General features: G+C 40.4%; 1 protein-coding gene across 3 annotated transcripts in view; it reads right to left on the bottom strand.

The window, feature by feature from the left end:
- Positions 1-20,487, bottom strand: part of CENPU (centromere protein U) — a 47,097-nt gene that overhangs the window by 14,014 nt on the left and 12,596 nt on the right. For 2 of the 3 annotated variants that reach the window (XM_060184089.1, XM_060184100.1), the window contains exons 4-7: positions 14,565-14,658; positions 5,517-5,577; positions 4,654-4,887; positions 100-163 (exon numbers count right to left, since the gene is read on the bottom strand). In XM_060184089.1, coding sequence (XP_060040072.1) covers positions 100-163; positions 4,654-4,887; positions 5,517-5,577; positions 14,565-14,658 — 453 coding nt within the window. The remainder of the gene's footprint in view (positions 1-99; positions 164-4,653; positions 4,888-5,516; positions 5,578-14,564; positions 14,659-20,487) is intronic. The other variant, XM_060184094.1, reaches the window with a different exon arrangement.

Here is a 20,487-nt window from a genome sequence, read left to right as displayed (position 1 = left end):
AAGTGTCCATCATTATATAATTTACTATGTTAGCAAATAAAGTGATGCTTTTTCAGTGGAACTGCTGGATAAGTGACAAAGTAGAATGCCATTCTGTACCTGAGTTCTTATTTTTTGATTTCTTCTTTTTGCCATGAAATAACTTTTCTTTTTTCTGAATGTTCTACAGTGGGGGGGGGGGAGAAAAGAAAAGATTAAGGAAAATGTTGTAAAATATAAACTCAAGGGTCACTGAATAGCTCACTTGGATAGTGTGCTGCTTTGCTTTCTGTGCAACCCAGGTTTGAACTTTGTTCCCACTGCACCTGCTTCTTTGTTTCTTTCTCTCTGCTGCTGGCTCTATCTTTAAAAAAAATTGATTTTAAAATTAATTTAGTCACAAAGAAGAGAAAAAGGCAGAGATGAGATACCACAGTACTGTTCCATCATTCTTGGCACTACCTCAGCACTGTCCATGGTGTTCCTATGTGGTGTGAGGGTCCAAACCCATGGCCTTAGCCATGGTAAGGTATACTCTACCACATGAGCTATCTCTGCATCCCTCAATGAATATTTTAGTTATAATACTTCCATAATTCATAGTATGTTAGCTAACTGATATGTGGAAATTTTGGGTAAGAGGAGAGTAGAGCAGGAGTGCAGTGGGTTACGAGCACGTGGCGCAAAGCGCAAGGACCAGTGTAAGGATCCTGGTTCCAGCCCGGGCTCCCCACTTGCTGGGGAGTCACTTCACAGTCGGTGAAGCAGGTCTGCAGGTGTTTATCTTTCTCTTCCCCTCCTCTCTCCACTTTCTGTCCTATCTAACAACATCAATAACAACAACTGCAACAATAAAATAAGAAAATTTGGATAAGGTGAGCTTAGATAGGGAACCTTATGAACCCTCTTCCCTCTTGCCAGGAGACAACTTCCAGACAGCAACACAAGCAGCTAAAGCCCAAGCAGAGAATGCTAACCCTGCTCAGCTGAAGATGTAGAAACTAGGAAAGAGAGCTGAAATACTTGAGAGATGTTGCTCAGAGAATAGCATCAGAATTCCAAGGGGATGAGAGTTTCCCCTGGTATCCCTGACTGAGTGCTACAAAAGGATAAAGACAGACTACGTACATTTTACAAGAAAGCAGCTACCATGGCATTAAGAACATACTGCTCAGCTATTAAAAATGGTGAATTCCTCTTCATCAACCCATCTTGAATGAAGCTTGAAGGGATCATGTTATGTGAGATAAGTCAGAAAGAGAAGGATGAATATGGCACGATCTCACTCACTGACAGAAGTTGAAAAACAAGATCAGAAGGGAAAACACTAAGCAGAACTTGGACTGGAGTTAGTGTATTTCATCAAAGTAAAAGACTCTGGGTGGAAGGGTGGGGGGGAAGAGTTCAGGTCCTGGAACATGATGGCAGAGGAGGACCTAGTGGGGGGTGAATTGTTATGTGGAAAACTGGGAAATGTTATGCATGTAAAAACTATTGTATTGTACTGTTGACTGTAAAGCATTAATCCCCCAATAAAGAAATAATAATAAAGAAAGAACATAAAGGAAGGGCCAGCAAAATAGCTCATTTTGATACGCTGCCTGCTTTGCCATGCACATACCCAGGTTAGAGCCTGGCCCCTACCACACTGAAGAACGTTTCAGGATTGTAGCATGTCTATCTCTCTCTCTCTCTCTCTCTCTCTCTATCTCACCCTCTCTCCCTACCTGGTCGGCCAGGAGGGGTGAAGCCTAGTTGGGAAAACAAACAAAAAAACCCCACAGTCTGTGAAGTGCATAGAGTTAGAACCTTAACTATGAATGCCTGAGTTCAATCCTTGGCATCGTATAAGCCAACTGATGTTCTGGTTGCCTCTCCACCCCCCATTAATTCACAAATCTTTAAAACAAAAACATTACAGGGGCTGTATGGTGGCACACTGCATTGAGTGGATGTTACCATGCATAAGGATCTGAGTTCAATCCCTGGCTTCCACCTGCAGAAGCAAAGTTAAGCAGGGCTGTTAGGTATCTTATTCTCTCTCCCTATCTCTCCTTCACTTTTCAACTTCTCTCTGTCATATCAGATACTTAAAAAAAAAAAAAAATGGCCACAAGGAGCAGAAGCAATGGATTCACTGTGTAGGCACCATGCCCCAGTGATAGCCCTGGGGGCAATAAAAAACAGAAAAAAAAAGATCACAGGTAATAAAGGACAAGCAATGCTGGGGGACACTGATGTAGGGAGAGCTCATTAACAACTACTCAGGGGAGTCAGGCGGTGGCACAGCAGGTTAAGCGCATTTGGCACAAAGCACAAGGACCAGCATAAGGATCCCAGTTCGAGCCCCCAGCTCCCCACCTGCAGGGGAGTCGCTTCACAGGCGGTGAAGCAGGTCTGCAGGTGTCTATCTTTCTCTCCCCCTGTCTTCCCCTCCTTTCTCCATTTCTCTCTGTCCTATCCAACAACGAACAACATCAATAACCACAACAATGTTAAACAACAAGGGCAACAAAAGGGAAAATAAATAAATATAAAAAAAGAAAAAAAAAAAACTACTCAGCTACAACATACACTGTCAGGGCAGTATTACTCCGTAAGGGGCAAAACGTTATTCCTGTGGGGTTGAAAAAGTGTGAGATTCTGGATTCTGTTATCTCCTCAATAATTTCCACTCTTATTCTCCTAGGTGCCTTGAGTTCTTTTTCCCTTTTCTGGTCATTATCAGGGCTTCATCACTCCAGGCCAGCTTTCTCAGAACAGGAGACGGAGAGAGGAAGCAAGGAAAGATACCATAGCCCTATAGCTTCCTCCAGTGCAGCAGGCAGCAAACAGAAAATGTATCCAATCTGAAGGTCAGAGAGAAAAAGTTAGAAAAAAAACATGATCATAGAGTTTTAAGAACCTATGTGATAATACCAAATAATCGAAAATGTGTGTAAGAGTCCCAAAGAATACAGGGGACAGGGTAGCAAATGTATATTTGAATAAATACTAACAACACAAGAGTGAATAAAGCTACCAGAGAAAAGATTTTCTAAAAGAAATGTCACAAAACTGAGGTGCTAAAAAAAAAAACACCTGGTGGATACGGTTGAGTAGACGGGCTTCCACCGTAAATGATAATATCTAAACGACACTGTGAATCACCTCGACCCGACTCAGCTGATGTTCACAGGCAGCACCCCAAGTAACTACACAGTCAAGTTCACAAGGTTATGCTCACCACCAGGTCAGTCCAATGAACGATGGAGTGGCACACCTGAGGTGACTGGGAAGGAGAGAGAGGAGGAGGAGGAGGACAGTGGAGAGCTCACTGCCCCTCAGTGAACAGAGGTGGTAGTTAGGTGTTGGTGAGGTAGGCTAACACAGTTTAGCAATGTGATAAATAGTCTTATAAAACATTTCCTCAGTAAAACAAAAAAAGGATATGCAACAAACAGTATAAAGAGCACATTCCTTAAACATGACTGGCAGGACATCATATGCTTCTACTAGATAAAAAGGAAATTCAAAATTAAGAAACATATTGATATTTTTAGATTTAAGACACTGAATCTAGTTAGAAAGACAAGAATCTAGTTAGAATGTGATCAATTGTGCTCAGAGAGTGGGTCTGGCAGAAGATGGAGGAATAAGAATACTTCATTATACTCAAAAAAAAACCTGAATATGTAAATGAAGTATTTAATTCAAAACGTGAAACCAACTGAATAAAAAAACACATTAAGGGACTTACCAAAAGTCATTCTATGCCAAGAATCTTCGAGTAAATAAGACTCAGAAATCTTTTTTTTTTTTTTCCAGAAATCTTATTACAGCATTATCCCTAAGGAAATTATCTCCAAGGATATGCACCCAGATTTAATTACAAAGAAATTTAGCAAAGCATTTAAAACTTAAGTTACAACTGATTTTAAGAGTAACTGATTTCTCACATATTTATGAATGACGTGCTATGTATTCATGAAAATGGTCATATAGAATACTTGGTGACAAAGAGATGATCTCACTTCTTAGCATGAGATTAGCTCCCAGAAAGGAATGTTGAGGAATCTAAACCAAAACTGGTGGTTATTTTTGTGATACTGTCTTCCTTGCCATATATTCTAACTTTTCTAAAATAAATATGTTTGGGCTGGGGAGACGGCACAGAAGTAGCAGACTTATAGACCTGAGGCCCCAGAGGTCCCAGGTTCAATTTCTGGCACCATCATATGCCATAGCTAAGCAGTGCTCTCTCTGATCTCTCTCTCTCTCCCTGTCTCATGAAAATAAACGCATTAAAGGAGGAAGAGGAGGAGAAGGAAAAGATCATCTAACACTGGAACCAGGGAAGTAGCATAACAGTGCAACAGACTCTCATGCCTTAGGTACCAGAAGTCCCAGGATCAATCCCCAGCAGCATTGCTAAGAAATAAATGAATAAAAAAAAAAAAGAAAAAGAAAAAAGAAAGAAATCCAATAATGTAAAATGAACATACTTTACAGTTGGAAAAATATAAAATTTATCTTTCGAAATAAATGAAAGAAATAAAGTGCTCTAGTTTCCTCCCCAGCATTTATTTTATTTTGTTGAGGGTTAATGGTATTTTATATAGTATAGTTTCCTCCTGAACATTTTTCTAGCAACAATTTTTTTTCACTCCAAGAGAATAGCGGCTATTCTCTTACCGGTTGACTCTCTCTTGTCAGGGTCTCCTTTCCAGTAGAGGGCTCAGCACTATGGGGTACTCTCTTCTGAGGGGTGACTGATTTAGCTGGATCCTCTGGAAGTTCTGAAGATGCCGTTGCTGGAGTAGCTTCATCTTGTGTAGTTATTTTATCTGTGTTAACTTTTCTTCTTACATCACTTTCTTTATCGGTTTCAGATTTATCATTAATAGTGGGCTTGGGCTTCTTTCGCTGCTAAGTCAAGGAAACAGCATTACTGGGCTTAAAAATACAAATGCTTATAATTCTCATTGGAATAGTAAATAATATATAATTCTTATTATTAAACTTCAGAATTAAACATAGTAAGAAAATGCTACGTAATAGAATGGAAACCTAGATGAAAGAATTCCAAATAAAAACTTCCAAAAAAAAAAAAAAATCACTCTTTAAACACATTATAGAAATATCTATGTCCAGGCCAGGTGGTGGCGCTGGTTAAGCGCACACATTACAGTGCACAAGGTCCCGGGTTCAAGCCCCTGCTCCCCATTTGCAGGTGGGAAACTTCACAAGTAGTGAAGCAGAGCTGTAGGTGTCTCTCTGTCTCTCTCCATCTCTACCTCCCCTTCCCTCTCAATATCTGATTGTCTCTATCCAATAAATAAAATATATTAATTTTAAAAAAGAAATATGTGTGTCAAGTACATGAATATTTGAGCTCTCTTCAATGAAAAACACAGAGCTGAAAAATATTTCACTTTTGATAATATCTTCTGATGTCATCTTTTTCTATGAAGCATATTGCTAAGAACATTTTCTCCACTCTAAGTAGGATATGAAATATATTGGAAATTTAGGTAGAAATGAGAACTTCTACATACCTTTTTTGCACTAATTGTTACAGATTCACTGTCACTTGATTCAATTTCAGATGTGTCCAAGCTGTACCAAAGAATAAGTCATCAATATCTTGCACAGATTTAATTTTGCAGAGCTAGGGCCTTGTACATTTGCAGTTTCGTCATTGTCAGACTGACTTTTCATTCAGGTAGAGACACCATAGCAACGGAGCTTCCCCTGGTGCTCTGGCTCTCCCATGTGGTGTGAGGGCTTGAACCTGGGCTGTATACATGGCAAGGAATGTGCCCTACCCAGTGAGCTCTCTCCCTCCAGATTTCATGTTCATTCATGTGTCTTGTATAAGCTGCTCATTTGATATGAAAACATATTTAATTTAATGAGATTTTCCATCTGTCATTGGTGGGCTTGACACCTTTCCAGATTCAGTGGTCACTTGCTACATCTTGCCATCATATAGGTTTATCCCTGGCAGGCAACTTAGTGTCCCATTATTGCAGCACCTTGTGGTCATGCCTGAGAACTACACCTTCTTCCAATTTACCACTCCCAGGTTAGGAAGGGCCATCATCTGTTTTACAAGCCAGTCTGTGGTCACTAGGCCCATTATTAAATGAAAGGAAATAGATCACCTTTGGGTTGGGCAGTGGCACACCCAGTTGAGATCCCACATTACCATGCACAAGGATCCAGACCCAATTCACAGGCAGTGAAACAGGTCTGCAGGTGTCTGTCTTTCTCTCTCCTTCTCTACTACCCCCTCCCCTCTCAATTTCTCTCTGTCCTATCACACAAAAGAAAAAAAGGGGGGGGGGGGAAATGGCCATCAGGAGTGGTAGATTCATCCTGCAAGCACTAATCTCCAGAGATAAACCTTGTGGAAATAATAATAATAACAATAATAAATAGAACACCTTCATTTGTTTTTGAGAAGGAAAAAAATAACCTGAAATTTCTGACGAGCAATGAGAAATTTTTTAATGCACTGCCAGCAGACAAATCCAGGACCATGCATATGTGCCGTGCTGTTGAGCAGCTTTCCTGGAACAATTTTTAAAAAAGATTTATTTGCTTATCTATCTGTTTACTTATTTAATTGCCACCAGGGTTATAACTGAGGCTCAGTGCCTGCACAGTGCATCCACTGGTCCCAGTGGCCTTTTTTTTCTTTTTTTTTTTTATTTGGTAGGAATAGAGAAGAGCTTCCCCCCCTGCAAGTGGGGAGCAGAGGCTCAAACCTGAGTCTTGTGTATGGTAACATGCATGTTTAACCAGGTGTACCACCGCCTGGCCCCCACAAGTTTTATTCTCTACTTTTAAAGGCAGGTAGAAAGAGAAGAGAGGATAATACACAAAAGCACTACTCTACCACCTATGGAGTTCTACCCACATGCGTCCTTGGTGCTGTCCATGATGCCTACAACCTCAGGCATGGAATGCATGCATGCACTGAACCGCCTCCTGGTCACTGTTTTCATTCTGTTCAACATATATTTACTTAGCATCACCCTCAAAATTCAAAGTGCAGTGAATAAACTTAAAGAGAACTAGAGGCTGGGGGCCAGGAGGTGGCACACCTGGTTGAGCGCACATGTTAGAAAACTAGAGGCTGTCCAAGAAAGGGACAAGCACAAGACATGACTACTTGATTGGGAGATTAAGAAAAGTATCATGAGGGGGTGAGCAATGGCCCATCCCAGAAGAGCACACATATTACCATGCACAGGAACACAGACTCAAGTCTCTGGTTCCCACCGGCACAGTGTAGGGGTGGGGGAACACACGAACACACACACACACACACACACACACACACACACACACACACACACACATAGACACCATGAGCAGTGAAGCAGTGTTGCAGGTGTCTCTTTCTCTCCTTATCCTCCCCTTCCTTTTCAATTTCTCTATCAGTTTTCTATATTAAGAAGAAGAAAAAAAAAAATGGTTGTTGAGAGTGGTGGAGTTTTGTTATGCAGGCACTGAGCCCCAGGGATAATCCTGGTAGGAAAGAAAGGAGGAAAGAAAAAGCAAGCAAAGGAAAGGCACAGAAAAAGAAAAAGAAAGAAAGGAAAGAAGGAAAAAAAAGTGGAGGGAGGGGAGGGGAATGGCGGGAAGAAGAAAGAAAAGAAACCTGTGGAGAGTAAAGTACGGAAATGTGGAACTGTCCCTGTGACGACAACCCTGTAAGGCAACATTTCCTCAAGAAAGTGAATTAAAATAACACAAGAAAAGCATCATGATTATGACACTTTTAAGAAACTTTTCCAACCAAAGAAGTAAAAGGATGAGGAATTAAGGTAGGAAGCAAAGCATATGTAAGAGCCTGGAATGCCCAGGAAACACTGAACAGGTACAGGTAGAAAGTGTTAAACAGAAACTAATATGAGGGAGGAGACAGCATCGGACCAGGGCACAAGTGACTGGACCCTAAGCACTATGATTATGTTGTATTGATAACAGTGTGGTATGAAGTACGAGGACCGGTTTAGGGATCCTGGTTCAAGCCCCCTGGCTACCCACCTGCAGGGGGGTCACTTTGCAAGTGACGAAGCAGGTCTGCAGGTGTCTGTCTTTTTCTCCCCATTTCTTGATTTCTCTCTGTCCAATCCAATGACAGTAGCAGTAATAACAACAAAAACAACACAAGGGCAACAAAATGGTAAAAATGGCCACCAGGAGCAGTGGATTCGTAGTGCACACTGAGTCCCAGAGATAACTCTGGAGGCAAAAAAAAAAAAAAAGAAAAAGAAAAAGAACTTAAGTCCTTTGTTCTTTCCATATATTGGACTCAGGGTTTTTTTTGTTTTGTTTTGTTTGTTTGTTTTGTTTTGTCTTGGTCCAGATAGAAGATGAGAGAAAGAGAGGGAAAAAGAGACAAGAGAAGGAGACACACCGCAGCACTGCTCCACTACTGGTGTAGCTTCCCCTTTGCAAAGTCCTCTGATGTCATGGCCCAATTCCCACACTTAGTGAAGTGTTCACTCATGGGGCCAAGCAGTGGGGTAGAACAGTGTAGAAGCGTACCCCTGTTAACATGTAATTTTGTAAATCAACACTGAATTACTAAGAGAGAGAGACTTTGCAGAGACCTGCTTTACTGCTGTGAGGTGACCCCCTGCAGGTGGAGAGCCGAGGGCTCGAACTGGGACCCTTGTGCTGGTCCTTGTGCTTCATACTGCATGCGCTTAACCTAGTGTGGCACAGCCTGACCCCTATAACTTATAACCTTTAAATCACTATTCGATATGTTATGGGAATAAAATATTGAATGTCTTAAGTTCTTTAAATTCTTAGATTTCAGTTCTGATGGGAATTATAACCCTCTTATCCCACAATCTTTTTTTTTTTTTTTCCTCCAGGGTTATTGCTGGGCTCGGTGCCTGCACCACGAATCCACCGCTCCTGGAGGCCATTTTTTCCCCCTTCTGTTGCCCTTGTTGTTGTAGCCTCGTTGTGGTTATTATTATTGCCATTGTTGATGTTGTTTGTTGTTGGACAGGACAGAGAGAAATGGAGAGGAGGGGAAGGCAGAGAGGGGGAGAGAAAGATATACACCTGCAGACCTGCTTCACCGCCTGTGAAGCGACTCCCCTGCAGCTGGGGTGCCGGGGGCTGGAACCCGGATCCTTACATAGGTCCTTGCGCTTTGCGCCACATGCGCCCAACCCACTGCGCCACCGCCCGACCCACAATCTTCTTAATCATTATTAAATCACTAATGAAAAAAATACTTCTGGTAGAATTGAGAGAGAGGGAGTGGGGGGGAGAGAAGGGTAGTTCTGGCACATATATATACAAAAACCCTGAGGTAGTGTGCATTTAAGGAGTCAGCACTGGCATGAAACACGCCACTGAAGGCACATACTGCTTGACTATGCAAGTGTTTAAAACAAGCAAATTTACTGAATCAAACAGGGGAATGGTGGCTGCCAGGGGCTGGGAAGTGGAAACTTGTTAAGTGACAAGATTTCAGTGAAGCAAGGTGAGCTCTAGAGAAGCAAATTTTCTAATTACATTATATAGTATATACTTAGAAGAAATTAACAAAAGGGTAGATCTTAAGTAAAAATATTTTAACCACAGTAACTTTTTTAAATAAAAAAAACAGATGAGTCAACTGACATTATTTAAATGCTATTTTCCAAAGACACAAACCCAAACCCAATAGTAAAAATTTTAAAATGCAGGGTAGAAAATACACTAAGAAGAAATCTTTACAAAGTTCAAGATTAGAAAGGAATCCAAACCAAGTATGGTTTTTGTTTTATCCCAGAGATGCAAAGACAGTTTAATATAGGAAATATATTTACACAGGTCAAATAAGTGAATCACATTCTCTCAAAAGGTGAATTTGTAACTCATTTAAACTGATTTTTTTTAGTAGCGATTTAACACTGACTTACAAAATTATAAGATAACGGGTATAATTCCACACCATTCCCACCACCAGAGTTCTGTGTCCCATTTCCTCCTCTGGAAACTGCTTTAGTTCTCCCAGCATCACAGATATGAGTTGGCTATTATTTCTTTTTTTTTTAAATCAGCAGTTTTTTTTAATATTTATTTATTTCCTTTTTGTTATCCTTTTTTATTGTTGTTGTAGTTAATATTGTTGTTGTTATTGATATCGTCGTTGTTGGATAGGACAGAGAGAAATAGAGAGAGGAGAAGACAGAGAGAGGGAGAGAAAGATAAGACACCTGCAGACCTGTTTCACTGCCTGTGAAGCCACTCCCCTGCAGGTAGGGAGCCGGGGGCTCGAACCAGGATCCTTAAGCCAGTCCTTGCGCTTGGCACCATGTGTGCTTAACCCGCTGCACTACTGGCCGACTCCGGAGTTGACTATTATTTCTATAACTATCTATATTTATATATTTATTTGCCCATGCTTTTCTATGGCCCTGCTTTCTCTTCCTTTTTAAGTCACATGTATACCTATTGCTACTTCTGAATGTTCTTCCTTTCTTCCTCTTCTGTCTCTTAGTCTTGATGGAAGTGGAGTTCAGAACCCTCTAGTAATCTTTCCCTAACAGCTACCTCTCTGTAGGTATGGACCAAAATTCTTTAGGGGGTGGAAAGTCTGGCTTCCGTAGTTGCTTCTCTGCTAGACATGGGCATTGTCAGGTCGATCCATACCCCCCTGCTTGTTTCTACCTTTCTTTAGTGTTATAACTCATTTTTAAAAATTATTTTTAATGTTTATTTATTTATTCCCTTTTGTTGCCCCTGTTTTTTATTGTTGTAGTTATTATCGTTGTTGTTATTGCTGTCATTGTTGTTGGATAGGAGAGAAAGAAATGGAGAGAGGAGGGAAAGAGAGAGAGGGGGAGAGAAAGACACCTGCAGACCTGCTTCACCACCTGTGAAGTGATTCTGCTGCAGATGGGGAGCTGGGGGCCCGAACCAAGATCCTTACACCAGTCCTTGCACTTTGCACTACTTGCACGTAGCCCGCTGCGCTACGTGCACTATTTGCACGTAGCCCGCTGCGCTACCGCCCGACTCCCATTATAACTCATTTTAAAGTATTTTTAATAGGATATTATTAGGGACAAAGTTCTACTCATCTTTGTTTTACAATACCTAGCATAGCACATACTAAATATTAAATTTATAAAATTGAATGGATTTGAAATTAACTCCTAGCAGCAAAAGGTTATTTTAACTTTAAAAAAGAAACTTGAAAATATTTTATGTATTTTTAATAGAGACAGAAATTGAGAGGGAAAATGGGAGAGGAGGAGGCAGGAGAGAGGAAGGGAGGGAGGAGAGAGAGGGAGAGGGAGAGGGAGAGGCACGAGGGGAGAGAGAGAGAACTACAGCACTGCTTCATTACTCATAGAGCATCTCCCTGTAGGTAGTGACTGGGGGCTTGAACCCAAGTCCTCATGCAATCATATGAAATCAACTTGGTACACCAGTGTCTGGCACCTTAAAAAACATTTTTAGAATAAAGAATTATTGTAAGAAAGCAATTGCCATTTGTATAATGTTTTGTCTGTTTTTTTTTTTTCTTTCTTTCTTGTTCTGTATACAGTAGTACCATGAATCAAACCCAGGGCCTTATATGTAAGGAATGCATTCTACCCTCCCTATTCCCTAATAGAAAAAACCTGTATTAAGTGAGTTAAGCCAGAAAGAGAAGGATGAATATAGGATGATCTTACTAATGGGCTGAATTTAAATAACAAGAACAGAAAGGGAAGAACACAAAGTAAAAAAACATGGACTGGGTTTGGTATATTGCACCAAAGCAAAAGACTCTGGGGAGAGGACTGTACCCATGTGTCAACAACTATGCTGTAAACCACTAAACTCCCAATTAAAAAAAAAAAAAAAAGACAAAGAAATCCACAGCTTTCACATATACAAACCACCACAACACAGAAAATAAATCTAAGACCTCATTTACGATAATGACCAAACACAAAGATAACCTATCTCAGAAGCAGCTTAAGAAAAAGGCAAAATCTCTATTAATAAAGCTGACACAATAGGAGGTTGGCAAGATAGCTCATCTAGGAGGACGTCTGTTTTGCCATGTACACAACACAGATTTGAACCCTCCACCCACCACACCAGGGGAAAAGAGGTTTTGGTGCTGTGATGTCCTTTCCTTTCTCTCCCTCTGCCTGAGAAAGTTGACCCAGAGCAGTAAATCCCCAGATGAACAACAACAAAAACTTAAAAACAGTGCTAAAGGACACACAGAACTGGCACAAATGCAAAATTATTTGTTTCTCATTATATAAATGTCTACTACCCCTGCTTTAATTTACAACTGTAACTAGATCCAATAAACAAAGAGTAACTTCTAACTTCTTTGCTTTTAACCTAATAACCTGATCTTAAAATTCATGTTGAAAAATCAACAAGGACAACCAGCAAAACTCAACAATGAAAGCTAACAAGTGGAAGCTGGAAGGTAGCGCAGGTACGAAGCGCAAGGACCAGCGGAAGGATCCGGTTCAAGCCCCTGGATCCTCACCTGCAGGGGAGTCGCTTCACAGGCAGTGAAGCAGGTCTGTAAGTGTCTATCTTTCTCTCCCCCTCTGTCTTCCCCTCCTCTCTCCATTTCTCTCTGTCCAATCCAACAACTACGACAGCAATAGCTACAACAATAAAAACAGCAAGGGCAACAAAAGAGAAAGTAAATAAAATTTTTTAAAAATTAAAAAAAAAAGAAAGCTAACAAGCACCATCAGGTAAGTGCCTATATACAGACACTGATCCAAAGAATACCATCTTAAGATATCACAGAATAAGCTCTGATTTCCAAAGTGATTATGTATGCTGAGTCTCAATTCAACATATACATCTGCCATGAAGAACATCTCACATTCCTCTCTTCTCCTCCAAGCCACACATGAAGAAAAAGGGGGCAATTACGTACAAATGTAGACAGACAGTTGTAGAGATGACAGTTATCCCATGTCTGCAACCTTAGGAAGACTGCTGTGGCTTACAATAGAGGCAACTCTGGTGGTGGGAACAGTGTGGAATTATACCCATGTTGACATGTATTTTTTTTGTATTAAATTAACATATTTAGATAATTTCAAAAACACATATTTGTTTCCCTTTCTTTTTAAATGTCTTTATTGGGGGACTACTGCTTTTATAAATTTCTTTATTGGGGGATTAATGTTTTACAGTCAACAGTAAATACAATAGTTTGTACATGCATAACATTTCTCAGTTTTCTTTTTTTATATATATTTATTTATTCATTTGCCCTCGTTGCCCTTGTTGTTTTTTTATCATTGTTGTAGTTATTATTGTTGTTGTTGTTGATGCCATTGTTGTTAGGACAGAGAGAAATGGAGAGAGGAGGAGAAGACAGAGAGGAGGAGAGAAAGACAGACACCTGCAGACCTGCTTCACCGCCTGTGAAGCGACTCCCCTGCAGGTGGGGAGCCGGGGGCTCGAACTAACATTTCTTAGTTTTCCACATGTAATTTTGTAAATGAATATCAAATCACTAATAAAATTAAAAAAAAATATCTACAAAGCTTCAGTAATTACAAAGAGTAACGATGGAGCACGACTGAACTAGAATAGAAAGTCTAGAAATAGACCCCAAAAGAGATGAAATTTGATGTTTATGAAGAGAACACATCAAACCAGTGAAGTTGATCATCTGATAAATAGCAGTGAAAATAATGAATAGCCATCTGGGAAAAAGAAAAGTTAATTTGTTCCTCACATCTAACAAAAGATAGTAAGGTCAACGACTTCAATAATAAAGTAAGTCAAGGGGGCCAGGCGGTGATGTACCTGGCTAAGTGCTCACATTACAGTGTTTAAGGACTGTTGAAGCCTCTGGTCCCCACCTGCAAAGGAAAAGCTTCACAAGTGGTGAAGTAGGGGCTGTAGGTATCTCTCTGTCTTTCTTCTTCTCTATCTCCCCCTCCCCTCTCAATTTATCTGTCTATCCAATTTAAAAAAAAAAAAAAACTGACTGCCAAGAACAGTGAATCCACTATGCAGGCACAGAGCCACACCAATAACCCTGGTGGCAGTGAAAATAAATAAATTAATTAATTGAGTCAATTTCTTGAAGGAAACAGAAAACATTCCCAGAGAGATAGAGAATGGGAAAGCTATCAGGGGGAGGAGATGGGATGTGGAGCTCAGGTGGTGGGAATTGTGTGGAGCTGTAAGCCTCCTATCCTATGGTTTTGTTAATGTCTTCCTTCTTAAATAAAAATAAATAAAAATGAAAAATAATGACTCAAAATCCCTAAACTCTAAGACTGATAAATGCATCAATGCCTATGCTGGGAGTGAGTGTTTTGCAGACACCCATCATTGATGGTGCAATGAGAAGTTTTACCTCTATATCAATAAAAGCAACTGATGCAGTTCACTGGACCCAGGAGTTTCTCTGACAAATATGTCCTCCAGTGACATTAACACATGTGAAATAACATACGCACCATGGTACAGTCTCCTCCTACAGCTGTTGGAGAGAGCAGAGGACTAAAAAAAACCCAAATGCCTCTTGACAGCTTAACTAACTATCTCAAAAATCCTAGTAAACAATTACCAAAATATAACTATACCTTCTTTTTGCGTCTTTCCCTTGAGGAGTTGAGTGGATGGATAGTCCACTGATGACTTCATCAGCATCTATAGCTGTGCTGTGTAAAGGAGGGTCTGCAAAAGACAAAGTTCAAGTTAAAAAGTCTGACTGGAAAGTATTTAAAGCTCTTCTCTGACAACAGAGTAGAAAGCAACTTTTTGTTGAAATGCCTGTCAAAACAGAAAGCAGTTCAACATGTTACTTTCCCAATATTTCTGCTCCCACACCTGAACAATAAAAAATTCAAACCATTTCACCAATAACTACATGGATATTTATTATTTCTTGCTTTTCTTTTTTTAAAAATATTTTTATATTTATTTTTGTTTATTCCCTTTTGTTGCCCTTGATGTTTTATTGTTGTAGTTATTATTGTTGTCATTGTTGTTGGATAGGACAGAGAGAAATGGAGAGGGGAGGGGGAAGACAGAGAGAGGGAGAGAAAGATAGACACCTGCAGACCTGTTTCACTGCTTGTGAAGCGACACCCCTGCAGGTGGGGAGCCGGGTTCGAACCAGGATCCTTATGCGGATCCTTGTGCTTAGCGCCACCTGCGCTTAACCCGCTGCGCTACAGCCCGACTCCCTATTTCTTTTCTATACTTTATAGTCTATGGAATTTTTTTTAATGAAATAAAAAATATTAGCCAGAAATGTAAGATTGTCTTTCCTTATTGAAAAAGCACCACATGATGGCAGAGGAGGACCTAGTGGGGATTGTATTATGTGAAAATGTTGTAGATGTACAGACTGCTGTATTTTACTGTGGACTGTAAACCATTAATCCTCCAATAAAGAAATTTAAAAAAAAAAAAGAAAGAGAAAGCATCATATGCTCTACTTAGGAGATGACTACAGAGATAAAACTTAAGGCTTAGGACCTAGCCCACTCCCATGTCCTTATTACTCCACATAATGCCTAGAATGAAGCAGGCATTTAAAATTTATGAATTTCTCTCTGGGGAGGGGCTCTAGTCCTCCCATAATGCCCTCTTTTATACTACTTTACTCTACATCAAGTCTTTAGCTAGCATAAAGAGTTACCTTGGGGGGGCGGAGTGGTGGTGCACTCTGTTAAAGACACATAGTACTAAGCACAAGGACCTGCACAAGGATCAGGGTTGAAGCCCCCACTCTCCACTTGGAGGGGGTGTGCTTTGTAAAAGTGAAGCAGGTCTGCAGGTGTCTTTCTCCCTCTCCCTCTTTATCTCATCCTCCTCTCTCAATTTTTCTCTATCTATCCAATAAAATGGAAAAAATGGCCACTAGAAGCAGTGAAATCATAGTGCCAGCACTGAAACCCAGAGATAACCCTAGAGGCAAAAAAAAAAAAAAAAAAAGTTACTTTGAATGAACAAGAAGATAAAGAGCAAGAGGCAGGACCAGAGGCGGTACACCTGGTTGAGTGTATGTGTTACAATGTGCAAGGTCCCCACCTGCAGGGGGAAAGCTTCAGTAGTGGAGAAGCAGGGCTGCAGGTGTCTCTCTCTCTCTCTATGTCCCCCTTTCTCTCAATTTCTGGCTGTTTATATGCAATAAATGTAGAAAAAAATTTTAAATAAATAAAGATCAAGAGGCCACATTTCCATGCACAGTGGTTTCTGAAACTCCAGTAGTAATTAGATAAAACAAGGTCTAATGCTAGGAGATTTTTGTCCTTACTTTATGAGGAGAGAAAAGTTTTCACAAATATACCCCATGGGGTTTATAGTTAGCTTTCTTTCAGTGGCCAGAACTGTATTATGGGGTTACCTCTAGCTGCAAATTAAACTGGAATTTCAAACATATAGCCAGCCTTTAAACAATAAAAAAATAAAAAGTATCTAGCATCTTATAGTTGACATCAGCAATAAAGGGAAGAATGAATAATCATGCGTTCAGTGTTTCCATAGTGTTGCCAAGCTTTGCCTTATGCCCAATATAATACTATCAAGTTCAATACAAAACAAATGATGAGACAACAAAGGAACTGTGACCTATTATGAATATTTATCACAGAGGATCTTACTGAGAGATATATGTCATTGTTCAGCAGAGCTAATATCGATTGTAATTTTACATTCATAAAAATGTCACTCTGTTTTAGAAATATAAAATTCAGTTGTTATTGGGGGAAAAAAAAAAGAGCAAGAGGCCAAATGAATTTGGTAGAAAAGCATAGAAAAGAGGTGTGAGGAAGAGGCAGGGTGGGTGGTGGCACACCTGGTTAAGTGCACACACTACAAGGACCTGAGTTCAAGCTCCTGGTCCCCACCCACAGGGGGGAAAGCCTCATGAGTGTTGAAAACAGGGCTGCGGGTGTCTCTCTGCCTCTCCCTCCCCTCTCAATTTCTCTGTCTCTATCCAATAATAAATAAAATAAAAATAAATATTGTTTGTGAAACACTTATGTGTGCGCATTATATATGTGTGCATTTACATGACAAAATTTAAAAAGAGGAGGAGGAGGAGGTTGTTTCTATCTGCTCAGAACAGATTAGCAGGAGAGACCTTAGCACACTGGACTGAGCTGTGGTATGGTGGTGAAACTTGAAGGACAGGGCCAGTGGTAGTGCAATTGAAATACCCCATCATTTGCCACCTCTCCACCTCTATTCCAGTCACAGTGGACTCAGTCTGGCTCCCAGAACACATCACGCTCTTGCTCACTGCTGGGCCTTTGCACATGCTCTCCCCTCAGACCACTGTCTTACCAGGCACAGCCAGCTTCTGCTCTTTCAATCAAGCATATATGATCGCTAAGAGCCAAGCAGCCATTTCTCCATACTGAAGTTTTAGCATGATTAAAAAATTTAAGCATGTCTTTCCAATAAACAGCTGCTTAAATAATGAACTTAGCAACCTCACAATTTTATTTTTATTTCTTTATTGGGAGCTTAATGGTTTACAGTCACCAGTAAAATACAATAATTTGTACATGCATAACATTTCCCAGTTTTCCCTATAACAATTTAACTCCCACGGGGGTCGGGCAATAGTGCAGTGGGTTAAACGCACCTGGCACAAAGCACAAGGACCGGCTCAAGGATCCCAGTTCAAGCCCCTGGCTCCCCACCTGCAGGGGGGCACTTTACAAATGGTGAAGCAGGTCTGCAGATGTCTATCTCTCTCCCCCTAACCATCCTCTCTAGATTTCTCTCTGTCCTATCCAACAACAATCAATAACATCAATAACAACAACAAAAATAATAACAATAATGTTAAACAAGGGTAACAAATGGGAATAAAAATAGCCTCCAGGAGCAGTGGAATTGTGGTGCAGGCACCGAGCTCCAGCAATAACGCTAGAGGCAAAAAAAAAAAAAATATATATATATATATATATCTCCCACTAGGTCCTCCTTTGCCATCATGTTCCAGGATCTGAACCCTCCCCACCTTACCCCACCCCACCAATCTTTTACTTTGGTGCAATACACCAATTCCAGTCCAAATTCTGCTTAGTGTTTTCTCTTCTGATCTTGTTTTTTCAACTTCTGCCTGTGAATGAGATCATCCTATATTCATCCTTCTGTTTCTGACTTATCTCACTTAACATAATTTCTTCAAGCGCCATCCATTTTTAATAGCTGAGTAGTATTCCATTGTGTATATATCACAGCTTACTCAGCCACTCATCTATTGTTGGACACCTGGATTACTTCCAGGTTTTGGCTATTACAAATTGTGCTTCTATGAACACAGGTATACACAAACGTTTTTGGATGGTTGTGTTTGGTTCCTTAGGATATATTCCCAGGAGAGGAGTTGCAGGGTCATCCACTTCTAGCTTTCTGAGAGCTACCCCCAAAATATAAAATTAGCAATATATTTTGCATTTACTGTTAGCTAGGCAAAGGGATTTACTTAATATTGTGAATAGCAAGATAAAAGAGAAATGTACTAATCCCATCTCTTTATAACTTACCAGTCATATAAGTTCTTAGAATTAAAGTACAAAAAAATGCAATAGCCAGTACACACACACACACACACACACACACACACACACACTTAACATCTTGTCTTTTAAAAAATATCTTACTTATTTATTAATGAGAACGATAGGAGGAGAGAGAGAAAGAACCAGACATCACACCAGTACAAGTGCTGCCGGGGGTTGAACTCGGGAACTCATGCTTGAGAATTCAGTGCTTTATCCATTGTGCCACCTCCCAGATCACACATCTTAAGTCTTTAAAAAGCAGAAAACTAGCATGTAAGGATATGAAGAAATTCAAACCTTTGGAGCTAGGTATCGGCATACTTGGTTAAGTGCACACGTAACAGTGCAAAAGGACCCAGGTTCCAGCCCCTGGTCCCTACCTACAGGTATCTCTGTCTCTTTCCCTCTCTACCAACTCCTCCTCCTCAATTTCTCTCCGTCTCTATTTAATAATAAATAAAAACAGAATTGAAAAAATTAAAAGAAATTGAACCCCTCATGCAGAGCTAGTGGTAATATAAAAATCAATTCTGATGATACTATATGTTTCAATAATTCAATTTCTGGGCATGTAGAAAAAGAAGTGATATCACACTGGACAGATAGAATGGTATTGCAAGTGGACACTTTCATTATGAACTTGATATTGACTCACTACAGACTATTGTGTATTTTTGCTTTCAGGTATATATTTTGCACTAATTTATGGATACATGTGAACATATGTGCTATCTTATGGGACCTGGTATATATAATGAAATAGTGTCCACTTAGACTTAGATACCCTCCTCACCTACTTCCTATTATAGTTATCTCACTCACTCCAAAGCTAACCTTATCAAAGCAAGGACTGCAAAAGCTGAATAAGGGCAAGAGACTGGCATACTTTAATGATGACTCTTTAGTCACTATCAGGTCATTCCATCAGTTGGGGCCCTAAATTGGGAGTCCTGAGATTCCCAAACAGACTTGATGGGCCTAGAACTCGAATAAATCCCTGTCTCCACTGTCACCAGTCATTTCTATCAGGAACAAAAATAGACCCCTTTGTGGGCCCCCATAGGACCTTGCCCTCAACTTGGATTAACAATGGTAGAGAATGTTCCATCCCCCAAAGGGAGGATGGACAACATACTCTATGCTACACCTGAGGAAGACAGGTCAATATTGGGGCAGCATGGAATGTTCCTACTCATGACCACAAAATGTGAGCTCAGATCTAGAGGGATGCATAGGTCACACAGGCTCCTAAGCTAATTATGGGACCCAGATCACATCAAATCAATGGAGTTTACCATCAACAATATTTATACCCCTTTCCCATATAGCAAAACCTCTCTTCCCTGATCCAGCTTTCTGGTCCTATTTCCAGCTATGACATCATCTCCCCAGACAATAACTTGGATCCACCTACGTATCAGATTTCAGGCTCAGGCAAAAACAAACAAAAAAAACCTAGTATAGCCACAGGCCCTTTTAAATATAAATATGCCTACTAACTATCTACAAAATGGAGGACCCCCCAACACTTCATCTGCACTATTCCAGCCTTTAGGTCCATGATTGGTCAACAATTTAGCTTTGCATGTTAACTCTCTTTTCAGCCACCAGGTTCCAAATGTTAGCAGGATGCAACCAGACTTCCCTGGACAGACAACCCCACCAATGTGTCTTGGAGCTCTGCTTCCCAAGAGCCCTGCCACACTAGGGAAAGAGAGGGACAGGCTGGGAGTATGGATCAACCTGTCAATGCCCATGTTCAGTGGGGAAACAATTACAGAAGCCAGACCTTCTACCTTCTGCATCGCACAATGACCTTGGGTCCATTCTCCCAGAGGGTTAAAGAATAGGAAAGCTATCAGGGGAAGGGATGGGATACGGAGTTCTGGTGGTGGGAATTGTGCGAAGTTGTACCCCTCTTATCCTATGGTTTTGTCAATGTTTCCTTTTTATAAATTAAAAAAAAAAAAGGTTTTGC

Source organism: Erinaceus europaeus, chromosome 2, assembly GCF_950295315.1.
Source record: "Erinaceus europaeus chromosome 2, mEriEur2.1, whole genome shotgun sequence".
NCBI classification, from domain to species: Eukaryota; Metazoa; Chordata; class Mammalia; order Eulipotyphla; family Erinaceidae; genus Erinaceus; species Erinaceus europaeus.
Note: the sequence above shows the minus strand (reverse complement) of the source record. Positions and strands in the feature narration are given on the sequence as shown.